General features: G+C 33.9%; 1 protein-coding gene across 1 annotated transcript; it reads right to left on the bottom strand.

The window, feature by feature from the left end:
- Nucleotides 1-285: 285 nt before the first annotated feature.
- LOC127719352 (probable serine/threonine-protein kinase nek3) lies at nucleotides 286-10,762 on the bottom strand. Its single transcript, XM_052225420.1, has 3 exons — nucleotides 10,737-10,762; nucleotides 6,672-9,656; nucleotides 286-1,570 (listed from the first exon to the last, which is right to left on the bottom strand). The coding sequence occupies exons 1-3, from the start codon at nucleotides 10,750-10,752 to the stop codon at nucleotides 1,329-1,331; spliced, it is 3,243 nt and encodes a 1,080-aa protein (XP_052081380.1). The 5' UTR covers nucleotides 10,753-10,762; the 3' UTR covers nucleotides 286-1,328.
- Nucleotides 10,763-21,646: the final 10,884 nt, after the last annotated feature.

Genomic DNA, 21,646 nt, shown 5'->3' with positions numbered 1-21,646 from the left:
ATTGCTGAAGACTATATGGTGACCTATTGTTGCTAATTTCTACATCATTTGGTATCTGGTGTAGAGTTGTCTCACTGGCAATCATACCTCATCTTTTTTTTATATTAAGACAAAATAGCTATGAATGCTTGAAATAGCAGAATTTTACATAGAAAGCAATGTGGCAATCAATTAGCTGTTTTATTCTTGTTAAATTTGATTAGATAGATTAAAACTCTATTGTACAAAGATGTATGAAACAGTCAAAGCAATCATTGTTGAGAGAAAAAGTAAGCAAAATAAAAAGAAGATCAATTAAAATTTATTAACATATTTAATAGATAAAACTAACAAACATAATAAATTTTACAGTTACAACAAATATACATGAGATGTTTAAAAAACTACATCAAATTTAAAAGTACACTGCATTTATACATTAAAGTATGAACTATCAGTTTTGCTGTTTTACAATTGAATTTAAAATTTTCATTCAATTCTTCCTAAAAAGATATATGTGACTTTGACATGTAAATTGGGAATCTCAAAAACTAAACTCTAAATCTTTATCATCATGAAAATTCCTTCCTCTTTAAGGCCATCATGAATGTGGGGAAAGATCATTGAGTGCATGTCTGTAATGTTTCCTTCCACAATTTATGCAATTTATAAGACATATTTTTCATTAATAAACTTAAAGGAGCTGTATATTAAACACCAATGGCATAACAACACAAAATTAATAACAAAACTTTTCATTTTACAAATAAACAATTAAATTTTTGGAGGTACAGATGGAGGTTAATCCAACATATTACAAATCAGACAGTCAAAGGACCATTGAACAAATTCTTATTTTATTTCAGAGAAAAAGATTTCAAAATTTGTTCCATTCATTTGTGGATGAATTTGCATTTTGCTTTGTGTAAAATTATCTTGGGACTTCTTGTCAATATGGATGGAAATGTAAGAATCACTGACAGGACCACTGTAGGATTGTATGGAGCACAAATATAACAAAATTAAAGGACAAATACCATTGTGATACCAGTGATAGAAAAAGATATAAAATGAACTCTTAATTTGTTGATTCATTATTTAAATTTTCAACTTATAGATTCAGATTGTTCAATCTTCAATGACTAGTGAGGACTAAAGTAAACCCTAGAGCACTAATAGTGATAATGTTTTATACTATGATATACTCATTTTTTATGTAATGCTCTCTTCTTCAGAGGAGGGAATATTTTCATATTGTACTTGAAAACATAAGCTTTTGTGACCTGGATGCTGATGGTGTCTTAACTTTCTACTTTCAAGGGCAGACATTATTTGTAACAGAAATTCAGTTATTGTTCTGGAGTTTGGAGATGTGAGTGTAGAGAGTCTAGATTTTCTGACACTGAAGATGTTCCACTTTCTGATGCAGAGGCTTGATTTGATCTACTGCTATTGTATTGAAGTGTTGAGTCCATGTCATTGCCTTGGTTTGACAACTGGTCTAGTCTTATTTCATTCTCTTCTTCGTCTATAACAATTCTTGGGACTATAAACTCTTCTGAATGCTGCCCAGATAATGTCTGCACAAACTCTGAAATAAAGAGCAAAAGACTTTCTCAATAAAATATCTTCTGAGGAGAATGTATTCAAATCCTTACTTTTGAGTGTTTTAGGCCAGTAACATAATTTCTTTCCAACTTTTACCTGGATATATTTTTTATTTGAAATCTAACATTAAAGAATATTACTGATAATTATTTATCCAATATATATATATAAAACTTAGATTGACGTCTGGTCACTAATCGACGTCCGTTCTCCCAAAAAAACTTCCAAATCATAATGAAATAAGATTCCAAATTGACGGCAAATTCTATACCCCAGCCTCTATTTACGTCCAATGTTTGGCTTCTCTAATTGACGTCCTTTTTACGGACTTGCGGCAATGACGTCACAACTTTATTTAATGAAAACAACTGTCATATTCCTGATTTGATATTGGCATTCGGGAATGCAAATAGTTAGTTGAACCGAAAATTTAAAAAGTTGTTGAAAAATATAAGATTTTAAATCTTGCAGAGTCCAAATAATAAAACTTTTCAACAATTGGCTGTACTTCTTTATTCTGTCTTATGTTTAAGACTGTATAATTGCCCTCTAGATGTCTTTTGGTTATTTTTGTCGTTGGGTTGTTGTCTCATTGTCGTATATCCACATTTCATTTATTTATATGAAATGGGAAAGGAATAGACAACATAGATCGAGTGGATTAATTTCTTTCACCAAATATTATCATGCATGTACATGTAATATGTTTTTTTGATATGGTTGGGACGGGATGTTGCCTACTTTGTTGTTCCATCCCATATACCATGTATACATCAACTAAGTCATTATGATTTGTAAAGTATAAACATGAGAACGATGCATAAAAACCATTACTTTTTTATAGCAGCTTTAAACATGGACAAAACAATACAGATAATATAAACACAGTTCAAACTCAAAATAAACGATTGAATGATATTAGACATTGATGAGCGAAGATTGATCATAAGTCGTTTTAGTAATACATGCCGTCACATTGGATGTCGATTAGAGGGTAAATATATTGGATACTTATATGAGAGTGTGATGTAACATTGGACGTTGATTAGAGGGTAAATATATTGGATAATTGGACACTTATATGAGAGTGTGATGTCACATTGGATGTTGATTGGAGGAACTAACGTCGATTAGAGAGACCCGACGTCGATCTGAGTCTAACATATATATATATATATATATATGTATATTTTTGAAATGAAATTAACATCAAAATAAACACAAATGTTAAAAGTCTAGCGCTTTTATCCTTTACGAGACTTATCAAGACGTTGTTGGGTGTTTCTCTGACGTTACATCATCGTATTGTTAAGTGATTCTATGACGTTACAGGAAATAGCCTTTGTGAAAGGGTCAGGGTTCATAGACAACAAATACAAGACCCAAGCACATGGAAAATTTTGTTATGAAAACACACTTTATGATGTGGAAATAATATATTCAAAATTTTCCCGTTCTAAAAATGTAATAAAAGAAGAATGAGTCTGATGACATGAATGCCTCCGCTCAAGCTATGCAATTTTCAAAGAGGCATAACTCTGGAATGGTAAACGACTCACAACCCAAATTGGAACTCTGTTTGCATGTTGTGGTACTTAGCATTGTGTATGAGTTTCATAAAATTTGCATGACCCCAACTTAAGTTAAGAGTGCTGAAACGTAGATTGGACGGACGGACAGACGGACGGAGGGTCAAGGATAACACTTAAATGCCCCCGTTGCCTATGGCGGGGGCATAAAAAAAGACACTGAGATATACTGAGAACAAATGGAAAATTATTTTATAAAGATATTCAGACCTCAACTAAACAGATAAGAGCTGTTTCTTTTCCACAAAACAGGAATCACCTGAACAATAAGATGGATAAAAACAGTGTAACAATACGATGATGTAGTCATAGAAACACTTAACAATACAATGACATAAGGTCATAGAATTCATTTAACGCCTTGATAAATCCTGTGAAGGATGAATTTCGCGCTAGACTTTTAACATTTGTGTTTATTTTGATGCAGGGACTTAACTAACTCTCCAGGGGCAAGCTGGGCCCCATAATATTTTTTTCAGGGGAATAGTTGAAATTTCAGGGGCCCAACCAAGTTTTGAAAAGGTATCAACTGCGCCACTCTATATTTTTCTGATGGTATAAATTGCGCCAACTAGATTTCATTGAGATGGGAGCCATCTCTGTGGGCCCCGCTGTGAATAATGTGTGGTAAAAAATTTGTCAACCGAAACCAAAGTTTTTGACCTTGACCTTTGATCTAGGAAGTTGTACATAAATTATGACACACCCTCTGGTGTTGGTTTATATACATGTCAGGTATAAACTTTGAAATCATAATGGTTCTCAAGATATAGAGCGGACACTATCTTTACCATAGGACATAGGGTTGTCAACTAAAACCCAAGTTTTTGACCTTGACCTTTGACCTAGGAAGTTGTACATAAATTATGACACACCCTCTGGTGTTGGTTTATATACATGTCAAGTATAAACTTTGAAATCATAACGGTTCTCAAGATATAGAGAGGACACGGATCTTTACCATAGGACATGGGGTTGTCAACTTAAACCAAAGTTATTGACCATGACCTTTGACCTAGGAAGTTGTACATACATTATGACACACACTCTGGTGTTGGTTAATATACATGTCAAGTATAAACTTTGAAATCATAACGGTTCTCTAGATATAGAGCGGACACAATTTGTTATGGACGGACAGACTGATCACTATAGGGAGTTTGCCATTCGGCGGGGCCCTAAAAAATGGAATCAAATTGCGCCACATGTACCTGTATATCTTTTTACCATATTATATATGTAACATGTACTATACCTAACCTTTCCACTTAAACTGAACACTCACCAAAATAAAGAAAACTCACCAATACATAAATTGTTCAGTAATAGAATAGTTTTTCCCATCTAAAGATGTCTGATATATTGTTAATAAATAGAGTCTGATAGAGGGAAACCTATCTTCATTGTAGAAGATCACAAATTCCGACAGGCATTTATTAAATAAATGATGAATTAGATGGAGATGTACAGTGAAGTGCTATTTACCGATTTAAGTTTTAATTCAGCATATTTTTGTATAAATGACTGTAACTCCGCCATTCGTTTAAATTAAACTGCTGGTCCCAGCAAGCCCGGATAAAGAAGGAGGAAAGTCAATCATTTAGTAGATATAATACATATTAAGTAAAAAAAAAAAAATTGATAAAATTGGCGCAATTTTATGATTGTTTTTTTGGCGCAAATGAAACCTTAGTTTTCAAAATGAAGTGGCGCAGAAGTAGCATTGACGCAAATGAGTTGTGGCTCAAATAGATATCGGCTGATTTAGAGCACTGCCTGAGGTTATTATATTGAGACATTGACATGATTATTCAATTGCTACACACCCATACTTAATCCTTAATTACCCTTTAAGCTCACTCATGCAGGATATCACACCTGTACTTTGAATATTCAATAATGAAGGAAAAAAACGTTATAAAAAAAAAAAGTACAAATAAATAAATAAATAAAATGAAAAACGTCTTGAATATATACAATAAAGAAAAAAAGGATATTAATAAAAAAAAAGAAAAAAAAAATTTTTAAAAATCAAAACCGTCTACAATTGTGTATAATAAGCATCCCCTCTACCAACAACATTTTTGGGGTTAAAAAAGTGTGTATTATACATGACAAAATACGTAGTTGTTAACGTCTATGTCATTTGGTCTCTGGTGGAGAGTTGTCTCATAGGCATTTTTACAACATTTTCTTATATAAATTTATATTGTAATGACTCCCTGGACAACTGGAATGCATCTCCAACAGTTTAGACAATAAATGGAGAATGTGTCCATGGGACACAGATGATGCCCCCGCTTGCACATAACGTTATAAAGGGACAAAACCTCCGCTGTGGTGGGGGCATAAAAACACTAAAAATTAATGAAATAATTGTAGCTTTAAAAGAGAGATAAGAAACCGTGTTTAGAGAGGGGGCGATCTGGATGATAAAATATATTCGCCCAGCCAAAAATCTGGTCGCCTTGGGTGACTAGGCGAGTGTTAAGTTTAGTCCCTGTGATGTTGATTTTATTTCAAAAATATAATTCTGTGCATTTCTGAAGAAAAACTTTTTATTTATATATGTACATTGTCCAAAATTATAAAACTTTTTTGTACATTAGCTCTAAATTCAATGTATTACTTTTTTCTTTTAATTGAACATTGAAACTTAAATGTTCAATTCTTTTATTTTCAAATTGCTTTAATTTTAATTCTAAAGAAATTTACTTGCTTTTATAGCAGATGCAAAGAGGAAATAAAATATCATCTCAGTCCTTACATCTGTAATGTTTTGACAAATAATTTAAGGCTGAGTGTAAATCTATTGAAGAAGATCAAAATCTTCAATCTCTTAAGGTAGATCGTCTGTCTTTCACCATCTTGGATTGTAAAATAGCAGAAAATAATGGATCTAGATCTTTAACAAAATATACAAAATTTTGAAAGGACTGTAATTAATTTGTCATCTAGAGAAAGAAAAGTGTTTGTTTTATCCTTATAATAATTAAGACTGCTTTTAAAAACTAAAGAACATTTTTTGTATATATATATATAGTTCAATTTTTTTAAAACTTTGCCTTATAAGGGGAGATAACTCAGATAACCTTCTTTTATAGAGGAATGTGTTTGGAATTTACGCTTTTTTGTTTTGTATCAAGAAAAAAAAGTTTTTCTTTTCATATTCTGAAAGCACATTATAAGAATTATCTTCTCATAATTCATCTTAAAATTCTATCGTTTAGTTTTCTTTCTAACACACAATTTTTTCCCCAAAAAATAATAGATACAAAATCTGACATAATATTAATATATAAGTAGCTTGAGACTGCTAACAATGCAATTTCCATAGAATTCATATTTCCAAGGGGCATAACTACTTTAAAATTAGTTGATTGGCAATGATTTTCAAACTTGTCAGAGACATTACTGATATAGATTTCATATTAATTCTGGAAAGAATTGTATGTGTTAATTTGGTTACTATTATTATTAATTACTGTTTCTAACCTCCTGAATGTCTTTGTTCTGTACTCTCTTCACTAATAGGTGACAACTGGTGCCCTGTCTGACAATTGCTGACATCATCATCCAATCTCCCAGCATTGATGTCCATTTTACCAGAATCATTTGTCTGAATGATACACTGAAATATATCATCATGAATCTCCTTCAAGAACTCATTTCTTTCATTGTTTGACTTGTTAGCTGTATCATATGCCTCTCTTTGATGGAAAAGAACATCTCCCTCCTCAGACAACACATGTTCATAATGCTCTGTTGTTTGTTTGTTTGGTGTTGATGTTAAATACATTGGCGGTAATCCTGGTGTATCTCCAGCCTTAACATTGTTCCTATATTTCTTTGACATCTCAACTTCAATCTCTATAGGTTCTAACTCTTGTCTCTGATTTGCTCTATTTTTGTTTGGGGACCTATACACCATGTCATCAGAATATTCTCCAAACTGAAAAGCATCTGTCATCCCTTTGTTTTTACTGCTGCCTGGTGTACCATGGTTTTGGATTGTTCTCATACTTGTTAAACCAAGGCTTTGGTCAGTCATTTGACTTGGTTCACTTTGGCTTTGATTATTCAAGTGAATTGGTGCACTATCAGCCATCCAACCACGTGTTTCATGGCTTTGATTATTAATGTCATCTAGTGTGCTATTACTGTATCTAGTTATCGGACCTAGTGTTACAGGACTTTGGCCAAACATGTGACTTAGACTTACAGGACTTTGGCTTGACATCTGCCCTGGTGTAACAGGACTTTGGCCAGACATGTGACTTAGACTTACAGGACTTTGGCTTGACATCTGCCCTGGTGTAACAGGACTTTGGCCAGACATGTAATCTGGTGTGGCAGAACGTTGGCTGATTATCTGACCTAGTGTAATAGGTCTTTGACCAGACATGTTATCAGGTGTTGCAGGAGTTTGGCTAGACATGCGACCTGGTGAACTATAACTTTGGCTAGATATGTGACCTGGTATTGCAGGAGTTTGATTTGTCATGTTAATTGGTACTCTACGAATTTGGTTGTTCATGAAACTTGTTGTGTGAGGACTTTGGTTAGATATTTGATCTGGGGTTCCACGGCTTTGTGTAGATATTTGATCTGGTGTACCACGGCTTTGGTTAGATATTTGATCTGGTGTACCACGGCTTTGTGTAGATATTTGATCTGGTGTACCACGGATTTGGTTAGATATTTGATCTGGTGTACCACGGATTTGGTTAGATATTTGATCTGGTGTACCACGGCTTTGGTTAGATATTTGATCTGTTGTACCATGGCTTTGGTTAGTTACATAACCTGGTGTCTGAGGACTTCGACTGGACATTGGATCTGGGGTCCCATGGCTTTGGCTAGACACGTTAGATGGTGTAACACGTCTTCGGCTAGATATATAACCTGGTGTCCCATGACTTTGGCTAGATATGTTAGATGGTGTCTGGGGACTTTGGCTGGATATGTAACCTGGTGTCCCATGGCTTTGGCTAGACAGGTTGGATGGTGTACTAGGGTTTTGACTAGATATGTAACCTGGTTTCTGAGGACTTTGGCCAGACATGTGACCTGGAGTCCCACTACTTTGACTAGACATGTGATCTGGTGTACCATGACTTAGGCTGTATATGTGACCTGATGTCTGAGGACTCTGGCTGGACATGTGACCTGGTGTAACTGGACTTTGGCTGGACATATGATCTGGTGTACTTTGGCTTTGGCCAGACATATGACCTGGTGTACCATGACTTTGGCTGGACATGTTACCTGGTGTCTGAGGACTTTGGATGGACATGTGACCTGTTGTACCACGGCTTTGGTTAGATATACCACCCGGTGAACCACGTACTAATCTTTTTTGTGGGGACAAAAAAGTTTTACGATGAACCATACGTATTTGACCATCATCGTCTTCATCGTAATGTGGATTTTGTTCCTCTATTCTCTGTGGTGATACTTCTATATCCTGAGATTTTATTTCATCTGTCTGACCATCTCTGGATCTGTTCTCTCTGCTGCCTTTAATGAATTGAGGTTGTGGTGTATTCTGTTCCTTAGCCTCACTTTCATTCTGCTTGACATTTTCCTCAAATGATAACCTTCTAGAAACGTTTTGTAAAACATTGTCATTACTTCTAGACTGATCTTCCTGTGAGTTACTCCAATGGTATTGTTGTCTGTTTTGTCCACGATCCTGTAAATTCTCTGTACTGGGTTGAGTGCTAAACTTGTCAAGGAAGTTCTTCAGTTCATATGTTTTTGTCATTTCATGTCCCGGTTTGTGATAACTTTCTGACAGTTTCACCGCATATTTGGATGAGTCGTCAACTGATGGTAACCTACGATTACTCTGTTGCTGAATATTTTCAAAACTGATGTTAAAGTCAATCTTGTTATTGTTGCGTTCAGTTATCACCTTGTCTTCATACCGCGGCGCTGGACTATCCTCATGCCACATACCATCCACTGTGGCCGCTTTGCCTGTATTATTTCTCATATAGTTTTCATAAAATCGTTCCTCCTTCTCAACTGAATTGAAGATCTTATTAAGTTGCGATTCTTCTGGAGGATTTGGGAAAGTAAAATCTGATTGATCCTCGACATAATACCAATCATTATCAGGGTAATTTTCTTCATATTTAGCCGAAGGAGGTTGGACTTTTTCTTCCTGAAGCTCTATTGTCATTGTGGGTTCTGACATTCTACGAGCATGACTAACTAAACTTGTCCAGGATCCTTGTCTTCTTCCAGTTTCCAAGTTCTTTTTTGTCAATTCTTGACCAGAGGCTGACCTGAACATGTTGAATGAATTCTGTTTTTTAAAATCTTTGAAATCAGTCTCTCTAATTTCCATGAGTGAGTTATCATTACTGACCACACTAAGGTTATGAGTATCTGTCTCTTCTTTAAAGGATTCTAATGTGTTATCATTCTCTGCAATGGCAACCATTTCATAACCATCTTTATCATCACCACCTCCTGAAATAGAAAATGTAATATAAATTATGCACCAAATTAACACAATATGCTTAGTGTATGTTTTACTAACAACAGAAAGTGAACTTTTTATGAAACACAAACATTTATTGTATAACTACAAATAAATTAAAAATGTGTACATAATTCAAAAGATTCATAACTATTCATAATTTTGAAACAGCAGTTTCCACTTGTTTGGTAAGCTCCATCTGTGTTTGTCAGCTTCATTTCTGTTTCTAAAGATATTTCTGACATTCAGAATGAAATTTTGTTAGAAAAAATGACTGCAGTCGGTTTTATGCTATCAAAGACAATACATATTTACCACTTGATGCAAATTATAGCTACAGTATTTCTTACATTAGTTGGTAAGTGTACAGAACCTTTCATGTTAAATAACTTTCCAGAAAAACATTATTGAATCTACATAAAATTGGTGAAAATGTCAATAAATGTTCCTACATTGACAGAATAAAAAGTCTCTCCTTAAAAGGGAGGACGATATTTATTGATGCAGAATCTCAAAAAACAATCTCTTTAAATAAGACATTCTATGAAATACAAATAATTTCTGGAAGGGAGGTACTTATATAGTCACTTTAATTTCATCTAAATAGTGGTACAAATTATCATCTTACAAAAAAATCATGTTTTATACAAGGGGAACACAATTTGTTCTCCTCTTTAAATAATCTACATAATGATTTCAGAATGTAAATCATCAATAAAGTTAGAAATTAAAGATATAACCCCCAAATTGATCTATTAAGGAGATGGGCAAAATGTTTTTTTTGTGTGCAAATTTAAGGCAACAATTGAGTTGACATGACAGGCCAACTATATTATTTTTTTTCAATGTATAATGTGACAGCTTTAACCATTATTTTTAATTTTCCTACCGTAGGTCGGTGGTTATCTCCGGCTTACTCCACCAAAAAAAAACCTGACTGCCACGAAATAGCACAACAGTGATGAAAGTGTTGTTAAACACCAATCAATCCATCATTATTTTTAAAACTATCAGATCAAGCTTACATCATGATTTGCCAAGTTATAAATAATATCTGACAACAAAAATACCTTTTTCACCTGTCATTAACGGCTTTTTCTTCTTCCTTAAATCAATTGAATAGAAAATTTAAGTAAATGCTATGTCACATATAAAGTGCATTATTATGCATAATACCACACATTTAAATAAAATAGAAAAGCAGCTATAGAATGATATATCTTAGTTTAACTATAAAACAGCTGCGCAATAAGAGTACGATAAAACCATTTCCATTTATTTTCATGAAGTGTACGAAGATTTACTAATCCATAAGCTCTAGGACAACAACTTTATTAACCATCGAAATGAAATTCTCTTATGGTTTGGCTTTGTTATTTATTTCTCGCTTGAAGAATATGATATGAATAAGTGATATGAAAAATGTGTTTACTTGATTGGCTTATCCAGCATCATCAAACTATACTGCAACATTTTCATTGGCTATTTGTTTAATCATTAATGACTTTCAAAAGTCAAAATAATGTACATTGCCTCCATGGCAACAGAAATATGTGATTAATTGAAAAATATACAAAACACTGTTCACCTGAAAATCTTCTTTTTGTCAATGAACAAGGGGTAATAAGGGCTTTTTTTGGCCCACCCCAAAATCTCATATAATTTGTCATGTTGTAACTCTTTTCCACAGACCTTCTGAAAATGGTAGCATTTATATCGTATATTCTGTTACCTAGCAACCAGTTAAATGGTGGCAATAAACCCAATAAATATGCCTTAATTGATTTATATTTAGGACCCAACCTGGTTAACATGAAGATAATCATACATGTATATATACACTGTTTAAAATGTAACACAATGTAAAGCACATTTTTTTGGCAAAATCATTGTAATTTCTCCCTAACAACAAAACTTTGCCTATAGCAATGGTTACGGTAATTTGTTTTCTATTTTACAAGATTCAACTTAATGTGTTGCATCAAAAAGATAATTTAGGCACATTGTCAAAAGTATCAAACTCCAAAATGTCAAAAATTAAAAAAAATGCTCAATATCATAAACAAACAAAACTGCAGACATACAAAAAGACTGCATGTGGTAACAAAATTCACTTGTAGAGTCTCTCTGTGGAGTAAAAAAAATGTACCAATGCTCATATGGTGAAATTGCTCTTTAATACATTTGTTTTATGAATATATACATGTACACCTTATATATTCTTTTAATTATACCCAGTATTGCTGAAATTTACAGATTTTGTCTCAAGTGCTGGGTGGAGTCCTTTAAAGTTTGTTCATACTTGAGGTGTAAACTCCTGTATTTTATAACAGCATAATAACTGCCATATAAGAACTTTCTCCCTTTCCACCTATTTGCTTATCAACATGTTTATGGGAACCACTATTTTACTGAATCTTTATGCAAATTAAGTAGAAGAAACAGTTTTTTGTGTTGGACAATTTTTCTCTCTAATTTTTATATCTGTCGAATCTGTTGCCCATTGACACGTCAAATGATGATACATATATTGCCTAAGGCTCAAAGAGCTGTTTAATTAGAAACAAAATGGATGATGAAAGCATTCATCATATTAAAAGCTAAGTTTGACCTACTATCTTACAACTTGCCTAATATTTAAGTACACTTCTCTTTATTTTCATATTTATATTGACATAAAAAACAATTACTGCACCATTCTCTATATCTCATTAAATAACATATATATATGTATATCTTCAAACTTTTACACATTGAGCTCAATAAAACCTGTTTTTGAGCAGTGGGAAATCTAGTGACAAAATATTCCCTCCCCTGTAAACACTGAAAACTAGGTCTTCTCAATGTTTGTCCCATTTTTAGCAAGGACGCTATTAATTATGGATTCACGGGAAAACGTTCTGGTAAATAGCAAAAATAGAAATAAGTTGAAATAAAAACAAACTTCCATTTAATGTTATCATTTCCCTCCTTAAGTAGCAAACAACTAGCACAGCAGGCTATAGAAGCTGGATATTAAATTGGTTTAAAATGTTGCTATACGAATAAATTCCTGGAGTACCAACTTCAATTTATTTTTGTACTGGCTGTATACCTCTCTGGAACATGCTAATTATCCGTATATATATACAGCTAGATCAGAGAAAGTCAGAGTAAAAATTCCAAAGGAATCGATTGATATGCAGCAAAGATTGGCAATTTTGAAATTAAGTTACTAAGCAAATTCGAACGGACCTTATTTTGATGTAAACATTGAATGTGAATAGATCGAGAAGACGGCAAATACATGTACGAAAATAGAGACGACCTTTTCTTAAAAATTGTATAAAAAATAGTAGAAAGATACCTACTTTATAAAGAATAGTTATCTTTAATTTCTTAACCTGCACAGACAGACTTTTAAATTTTTATATTCACGAAAAGACAATATTTCTCTATTGAATGTACATACAAGAGCAGACCGGTGTGCTCAATAACTGAGGTGTGAAAAAATAAGTATACTTTGGGAAATTGTATCATGCTAAGGACTTTGTGGAACACTATGAAAATTGGTGACCCAAAAGATCTTTAGATTTTGTATGTACATGATTTTTTCCAATTTTTTTTATCAATATGCAGCAAAGATTGGCATTTTTTAAATTTCAATTTCACAAGCTTCTAATGGAATTATCTCGATAAATTTTGAACATAAAACATCGTGTATTTGCATATATATTTCTCATAACACAGTTTAGCAAATAATTTCTTTAAAAAGTACAATTATTATTTAAAAATAACTTTTGATCAGTATCATCACTGGCATTGTTTTATTTTTGACTTTCTTGGCTCTATCATAAGAAGAGTGAATTTTCTTTTGTTTTCGTTCACTAGATTTCCCACTGTGAGTTTTAGTCTCATCTTTAAGTTACTATTTCAGATCTCACATTATTAACCAAAAAATTTTTAGCCCCTACTCCTTTTTATATTACAATTCTGAAGCATACAGAAAATTTTAAAAAGCCTTATGTTAAAGTTTAATTCCTGAACAGGACATATATGATGTCATACTGGTATGTGCAAAAGCCTAAATCAACCAGTCACTGACTTTTCTGTTTAAGAAAAAGGGAATATTGACCATGCGAGAAATATATATAGGTTTAGCAGCTCATGAGAATTGGATATATCTTGATATCAACTTTCTTTACATCTAATTTAAATACTGTTAAATTCAGAAATTATTGCAGGAATTTATTTTTGTGATTCTAGGACAATCTGAAATACAAATATATGCATCAAATTAAGAATGCCAGTTCTTATTATTGCACTACTCATCCAGGTGTAATACCACCAAATCATAGTACGTCACATCCTGTATCATACGAAAAAGGGTTGAAAAAAAATATTCCCTTGAATTTGACAGTTGTAGGAAGTTTATAAACCCTGCATTTCATTGCAGAAAAAAATTAATGAGTCATTAACACATATCTTGGGTGTTTCAAAGCACCTGTCCTTTTTTTATTTGGTGTTTCTATAAAATGTTTCAGAAACTTGAGGTGACTTGGTTACTAAACGAAAGCTTGTAAAAAGGAAAACGAGTGGACAAGTTGAAATGTCTCGCCTGCTTTACTGACCATTGATTTTATGTTGAAAGTCTTAAAGATAAAGGCTTTACTAAAAGTATCACATAAACTTAACATTTTTAAACATATATGAGAATGAAGTCAAGGTCAGATAAATCCTGTCAGACAGACATATACACCTTACAATTTTTTTAAACACCAAATGTAGTTGACCTATTGCTTATGGTAATTGAAAAACAGACAAAAACACACAAACTTAACATTGACCAATGAACCATGAAATGGGGTCAAGATCAGATTACACCTGCCAGACAGACATGTACACCTTACAATCATTCCATACACCAAATATAGTTGACCTATAGCTTATAGTACTTGAAAACCAGACCAAAACACAAAAACTTATCATTGACCAATGAACCATGAAAATTAGGTCAAGGTAAGATGAAACCTGCCAGACTGACATGTAACCATTACAATCATTCCATACACCACATATAGTTGACCTACTGCTTATAGTACTTGAGATACGGACCTAATCACTTAACTTTAAAACTTGATCACTGATCCACGAAATGAGGTCGAGGTCAGGTGAACCCTGTCTGGCGGACATGTAGACGTTACAAGGAAGCCATATACCAAATATAGTTATCCTATAACTCATAATAAGTGAAAAAATTACATGACAAAAAACTGTAATTTTTTTACAAGCAGTCGCTGAACCATGAAAATGAGGTCAAGGACAATGGACATATGACAGAAGGAAACTTCTTAACATAAGGTATCTGCATACAAGATATGAAGCATCCAGGTCTTCTACCTTCTGAAATATAAATCTTTATACAAATAGTTACGCCACCGGCAGTAATACCTTTATAGTCCAGGGAATCTGAGGTGAAAAGTGGCTCAACCTCAAACTAATTGCAACAGAAACAATTTATATCAATTTCACTTCATTGGATACCTGGTTGTGACATATTAAAAATCGGCGTTTCATAGACAACGGGAAATTTGTGTTTTTGGGGTAAAATGGGGATTTTTATGTGAAAATCGCTAAAAACTGGAAAAATTGATTTTTTGAAAAGTTTTTTACTCAAAGTCCTCATTTTTTTCAGGAAACGTTTCATTCATATGTATTATCGTGATGAAATATTAAAAATGCATAACCATAAGTTTTTTTGGGAAAAAACACTGATTTTGAATAGAAAATCGCTGATAACTGGGAAAAATTTATAAATCTAAAAAATCTTATAAAATTTCATTCTCGTGTTATATTAACATTAAGAATTTTAATCCCTCAAAGAATGAGCTGGCTTCAACAGAAAAATAGTACTCATTATTTTGACTTATTAATGTAGTTTAAATCAAAAACACAGTCATAGAAGAGGGAGACCAAAACAATATTTCTAAATTGTCATTGTCATAAAAGTAAATCTTATAGAACAAACTGTCGTTTCAAAGTTCTTGCTTAAAATGTTATATTAGAGACACATCACCAACCAAACATGTAAATGTTAGAACTAAATGTCACTATCGTCCTCATCCTCATGAATCTCAAGTATTTTACAGTTTGAACAGTTCAATCCCTTACATTCGCTACATGCTGAGCTGCATTCAAGGCCGTTTTTTCTACAAGTGCATCTGCGTGTATCGCAACCGGATTTACATTTACACATTATCACATGCAATAACTTCTCTGGAGCAGGAGGCAAAATCGTTCTAATTGGACAAAGTGATGTACCTTGTAGAACCCATCCCCAGTCTGATGGACTAAACATATCGACTGAGTCATTTGTCCATTCTTGGATCCGATAATATGCACGCTTACAGTGTTGAGACGCTGCTTCTGAAGTAGGTGGCAAGGACTGGACATGTACGCAAAACAAAGAATTGGTAAGAACTTTATGATTAAATTTTCTGTAGCGTAACTGGTCTAAGCTTTCTCCGGTCTCACCTCCGTATAATAAAACGAGAGCTGACTGTCCTGATTGTATTATATCATCTGAAGTTGCATCTTGTTTTAAAAATACTGAAGCTAACTCTCTGAAAATGGCATTCTCACGCAACCGCTTCAGTCCTTCTTTCTTTCCTATGCCGTAAAGCCTAGATGTCGTGTCACATCCTGTGATAGCATGAATAAATGGTAACAAATAAACTATTTCATTTCCAAGCAACTCTTTGGTCTTTTTGATATCCCATACCTTGGACTTTCGAATTTTATCGGATTGAAAAACCAATGGTTTAGAATTTTCCTCTGCATGGAAAAGCAGTAGTATGAGAACATCAGTGTCTTCTCCAACTACAACAGTAGGGTAACAAGATGTATATCTTACAGCAGTTGATGCAATAAGAACATCGGCATCAGCAGCAGCTTGAAGAGAAACAAATCCTTCATTATCCATTTTATTACAAAGCATATTGATGAAGTTTTGCTTGTTTTCTCCATTAGCTAAGAAAATTTCCTTCTTTGATTTAAACGGTGTGCTATCTTTAAATGAGATATGTGTACCAGTCACCCCTTTCGATCTCCGTTCATGTACATGATCTTTTTTCGTTGGTCCCGACGCATACCCATCAAAGACGATTATTGGAATGGGATATCTGTTATAAAAATGGTCAATGTATGACTGACATATTTCTGCAAATGTCGCACCTTTTTTCCATGGGATTCGCTGTATCAGGGAACCACCGTCGATTACGTGGTGAACATCGGTACCATGGTCCTCTGAAAATACACAACTTCCCGTGTTCCATATTTCATCTGCTAATGTTGATTTCTGTGCCTGTCGCATCAACCCAGACGGTGCAAACAGAGCAGCTGGTACAGCACTTAGCTCGTACTTAAAGACTTCGGATACATCTGGAAACACGGTATTTGCAGTAGTAACTAGTCGTTGAAACAACAATTGCGGATCGACATATATTTCTTCATTATCTACTTTGATATTAAATTTTGAAGATAGAGTTGTAACTTGGTTTTTCCTTTTGAATACAAACTCGTCGATATATTTACCTTCAATTGACGATATAATATTGTGTCCTATGACCAGTGCGTTGTCCGAATTTACATTGCTGTCGCCAGTTGCTCCTGTTTCGATGTTTCGGAGTTCTTTATCTATTGAAAATGGATTTCTCTCCTCAAGAAAGTCAAGAAATGTTGTTGTATCTTTGTTATCCCGTTCTTTTCTTGGAATGCACATTTCTTTGTGCTGTTCGCTAGTTTCAAAATTAACACCAGTTATTTGTTGCATTGCCTCGTTCATCTGGATACACTGTGGCATAGACAAAATCCATAATGTTCTCTGAGCATCCGTCATCCCTCGACCTCTTGTGAGACCTCCAGTGGTTTTAATGCATCTCATCAGAACCTGCTCGATGACCAGATCCGATGATAAACCTGACCAGAACCGATCACTTCTTCTCATCACATGAAAGCCTGACATGAGAGCTTCATTAATGACAGGATTTGCTGCAGGTATACATACCCTGATTTGAGATATAGGTTATGTCCAGGAGCAGCAAAGTACGGTAACATCTCTTTAATGATTTGAAGATGAAGGGTCCAGTTTCCAGTTCTTTCAGCTTTAATGAATTTCCGCAGCAAGTCCACCATATCCATATATAAAAACCATAGTCGAGCTGTCCGGTATTCGATCTGTGATTTTCTAAAAGTTGATATACTGTCGCGTATTTTTCTCAATATCTCATTTTGATCAAGGGTGTCTACTGGAACACGTCGTTCGAGGATTTCATCAAAAACATAACTCAGTTCATTTAAATCCTGGGGAAAAGTGTTTTCACCGTGATTTTCAGAGTCTTCAATATCAGTTTCACTTATCATGTCACCTGAAGTTTCTTCAAGAAATGAAACATGTTCTCCATTTTCAATGTCATTATCTTTCAAGACAGCAGAAGATACCTGAAACTGTTCGCACATCAATAATGAGGTTAAAGCATTATAAATTAGGAAAAGACCGCGTACTGCTCTTGCAACTGCCTTTCCGGTTAACATATGCGAAACAGCGTTAGGTGCGTAGACAGTTTCCATGAGCTCAGCTAGTCCAGATCCCCTCATAATGTTACCAATCAATCCAAGGAAGCTCATTTCTAGGAGAAAACCTCCTAATCTGAGAACTATTCATTTCAAATCGCTTTCCTTTGGTTCATTGTCGATAATTGTAAGTGCTTTCCAATAAAGCGGTTGATCAAATGTAAGCATTGGATTAGCTCTGTACTTAAACGCTTCATTACATACGAACTTCATGGTCGAAAAGATACATGAAAGGTTTCCTGGCTCAATGTCTATCATAGGCAAAAATACAATTGTTGATTTACCAGGGTATGCTCCATCTTGCACTAAATTACACAATGCCGACCACCCAATCTTTTTCTTTGGCCAAAGAGTACTACAGAGAAGACTAATGTTATCGTGAAACGAATCCGAATGTTGTGCTGCAAGTGATTCAAATTTTAAACTAAGTTTTGATGTTCGGTCAAAGTTGTACTGATGGGGATCGATTTTCCCTATTTGTTTAATATCGTCAAGCGAAACATTCAATCTCTGCACAATAGTTTTGTGGTTATAACCAGGTGTGATGCCTGCTATTATCCCCATTCCATTGAATGTCCCATGACCGTCAAGTGTTCTGATATTATGGTCGACATTATCTGCCACGTGTTGAATAAATCCTCCTTCAAGTTCTTGAGGAGAATCATTATCCTGGAGAGCAGAATTCACGCCGTGTTTTTGAACTTCCTTATAAGATGACAAGAAGCCAAGTTGGTATAAGGTATCGAGGAGGAATTATGACCCAAAATGATGATGCATTTGAACTCCTAGACCTTGCTGTAAAGGAGCAATCAGAGATCTTGGTCTTGTTGCTTGCATGATAGACTGGCCAATGGCTGCCACTTTAAGATCGCAATCTTTTTCAGAAAATATTCCACTAAGTAACTGTTTAAGACTGTCAGGTAAGTATGCAATGTTTTCCTCACAAGATGCTATTGTAGCTGGTGATGAATACACCAACCTTGAAAATTCCATTGATTTGATATCAGATTTGATAAGTTTAGCTGCTGTTTTGATAATATCTCTTTTTTTTGTTTCAGGATCTGATTTTTTTTTACTCTGATGAAATTCTTGCAGAAGAGCAGATGCCGTTTTACGAAGAGTGACCACATTTGGTTTTCCACAGACGTCGCTAATAAAAGCTTCATCACCAAAGTGTTTTGATCTTTGATTTCATGTGTACTGTTGTGTATGCCAGATCTCCACAAAACTGTGTCATTTGATGAACGAGATCTTTTACTGTCAATTGGTCCTCTTCATTTTCTTGCAAATAATCCATGGTCTTCAGAAAAGCTGTATTTGCCTCAGTGTGATCTGGTCTACCTTGCTTTATTCGTTTTTGCTCTGGTGTTCCAATAGGTATATTTTTCCCTGTCCTGAAGTTAACGCTACATTTCTGATGGTAAATAGCATCTGCTGCAGGTAAGTCTTGTGCATATTCAAGATTTGCAAAAACCTCAGCAGCCCATGAATCCTTCCGGTCTTTGCATATTGCCTCAATTTTCTGTTGGAATTCAAAAGTTTTAACTGGATATACTTCTATTCCATATTTTCTATCTGACATTTGAGCTGACTGTCCACAAAATAAACAATGCTCTCTAAAATTAAAATACTGTGATGATCGCGTGTCTCGATTAAATCTGTCGTTATCAGCATTCTCTTTACCAATTTTCTGAATCTCTTTAACATTTGTATATTTTTTACGACATTCTTGGTGTAGTATTTGGCCGGCTGCAACACTTTTTGCTGTCTATGTTTGCTTACTTCATTGATTGTTTTGGCACCTTTTTCTCTTATCGTTATCAGAACTTGTCCATTCTCCAAAGGTTCGTTGCATATCACACAGCTACTTCCGGACATCTGAAATGAATGAAGAATATAATTTAGTTTCAATGCAGTCTGGCAAAGAATATTTTTTTAGTTAACGTTCTACAAATAATAAAATAATTGAAATGTTTATTTTTATATTGTTAATAAAACTCCACAATCAATATCATTAAAATAAAATATCATGCTAACTCACTGTAGCTCGTCACTGGAAGCAAAGCGAATTCGCTAGTAAATACTCAAAATTTGTTTGACGGTAAGATTATGTTCTAATTGCTTCACAGTACTTATTACATAAAACGACAATTTAAAGTGACATAACCAAAAACGAAATGGATATTTTTAACTGTACTAAAAAGTACAATTTGAAGAAATCATGAAAACATTAACTCACATCACATGAACGTGTGCACAAACGAACGGATGGTCATATAAAAAAAAAATAAGCTTCATCATTCAATGAAAAATATATTGTCATGAAACTTACTATCACTCATTTTGTTGTTCTAGTGGTATATTGGGATAAATAACCATTGCTTTCTTTCTTCGGGCTTCTCTTTGGTCACCATTTTATCCTGAAACGGAAAGTTTGATTTTTCAATCATTACAAAATAAAAATTTAATTCGATTAAAAGTTAAACTACATAATTAGCCCATGGATAGGTTGAAGGAAAACAATAATTGTATTTCATATTTTATTTGCTAATTAAACAGTAAAACACAATATTTATTTTCAACTAACTGATGAATTAATGAGTCTGATGTACTACATAAGATCTGGCTAAAAATCTAGTTGACCCTTATTTAATGGATATCCACACTGTGTTAAAATTTAAAAAAAAATGGTAAATTCAAACATAAGTTATGATCCGGAAACCGTAATCCTGACGGACAAACAAAGATAATAGAACACTTAACACCACGATTTCTACAGCTGGCCATTATAAGATACTTAAAAACAACCAAAAAATTACTACAGAAGCATTTATAGGAATGTAAATACAAATACTTGTATTCACTCGTTCATTCCTTTTGTCACCAATGGCGTTCCATACTTTTTTTTATTTTTGACGTAACCCCCCTATGAAATGTCATTTTTAAAAGTGGAAAACGTCGCTAAACAGTTATTATTACTTATAAAACCATTTACAAGACTAGGAAACATGATTTCTTTGAATAAATCAATGTAAAATGTGTTGGAATCGAAAATGTCAAGTCAAGGGGGGCGGATACAGCAAAATATTGCTACTCGGGGAAAAACAATACTTTTAAAGGTTCAAAACATGATAAATGTATTTATATTTATACATTTATTGTAATAGTCAAGCTTTACTCACCAATTTTCAGTTCCAATGGGTCAAATCCAAGTCAAAAACAAATGCCGCTTGTTGACATTGAAGTTGCATTATACAAGTTATTTCCCTTTTGACGTATGGCGCGCATTACGTTGCATGAAATTCAGTAGAATTTGACCTTTTTATTTCGCAAAATTATGCAACTTTGCCGTGGTCCGATTTTTGCCGAT

The sequence above is a fragment of the Mytilus californianus genome, unplaced genomic scaffold (genome assembly GCF_021869535.1).
Source record: "Mytilus californianus isolate M0D057914Y unplaced genomic scaffold, xbMytCali1.0.p SCAF_11, whole genome shotgun sequence".
NCBI lineage: Eukaryota > Metazoa > Mollusca > Bivalvia > Mytilida > Mytilidae > Mytilus > Mytilus californianus.
This window is presented reverse-complemented; position numbering and strand designations above follow the sequence as displayed.

Bases quoted from the DNA above. Each gene is read 5' to 3' on its own strand.
- LOC127719352 (XM_052225420.1), bottom strand. The intron at 1,571-6,671 runs GTTAGAAACAGT...TCTTTATTTCAG, and splicing joins AGAACAAAGACATTCAGGAG to AGTTTGTGCAGACATTATCT.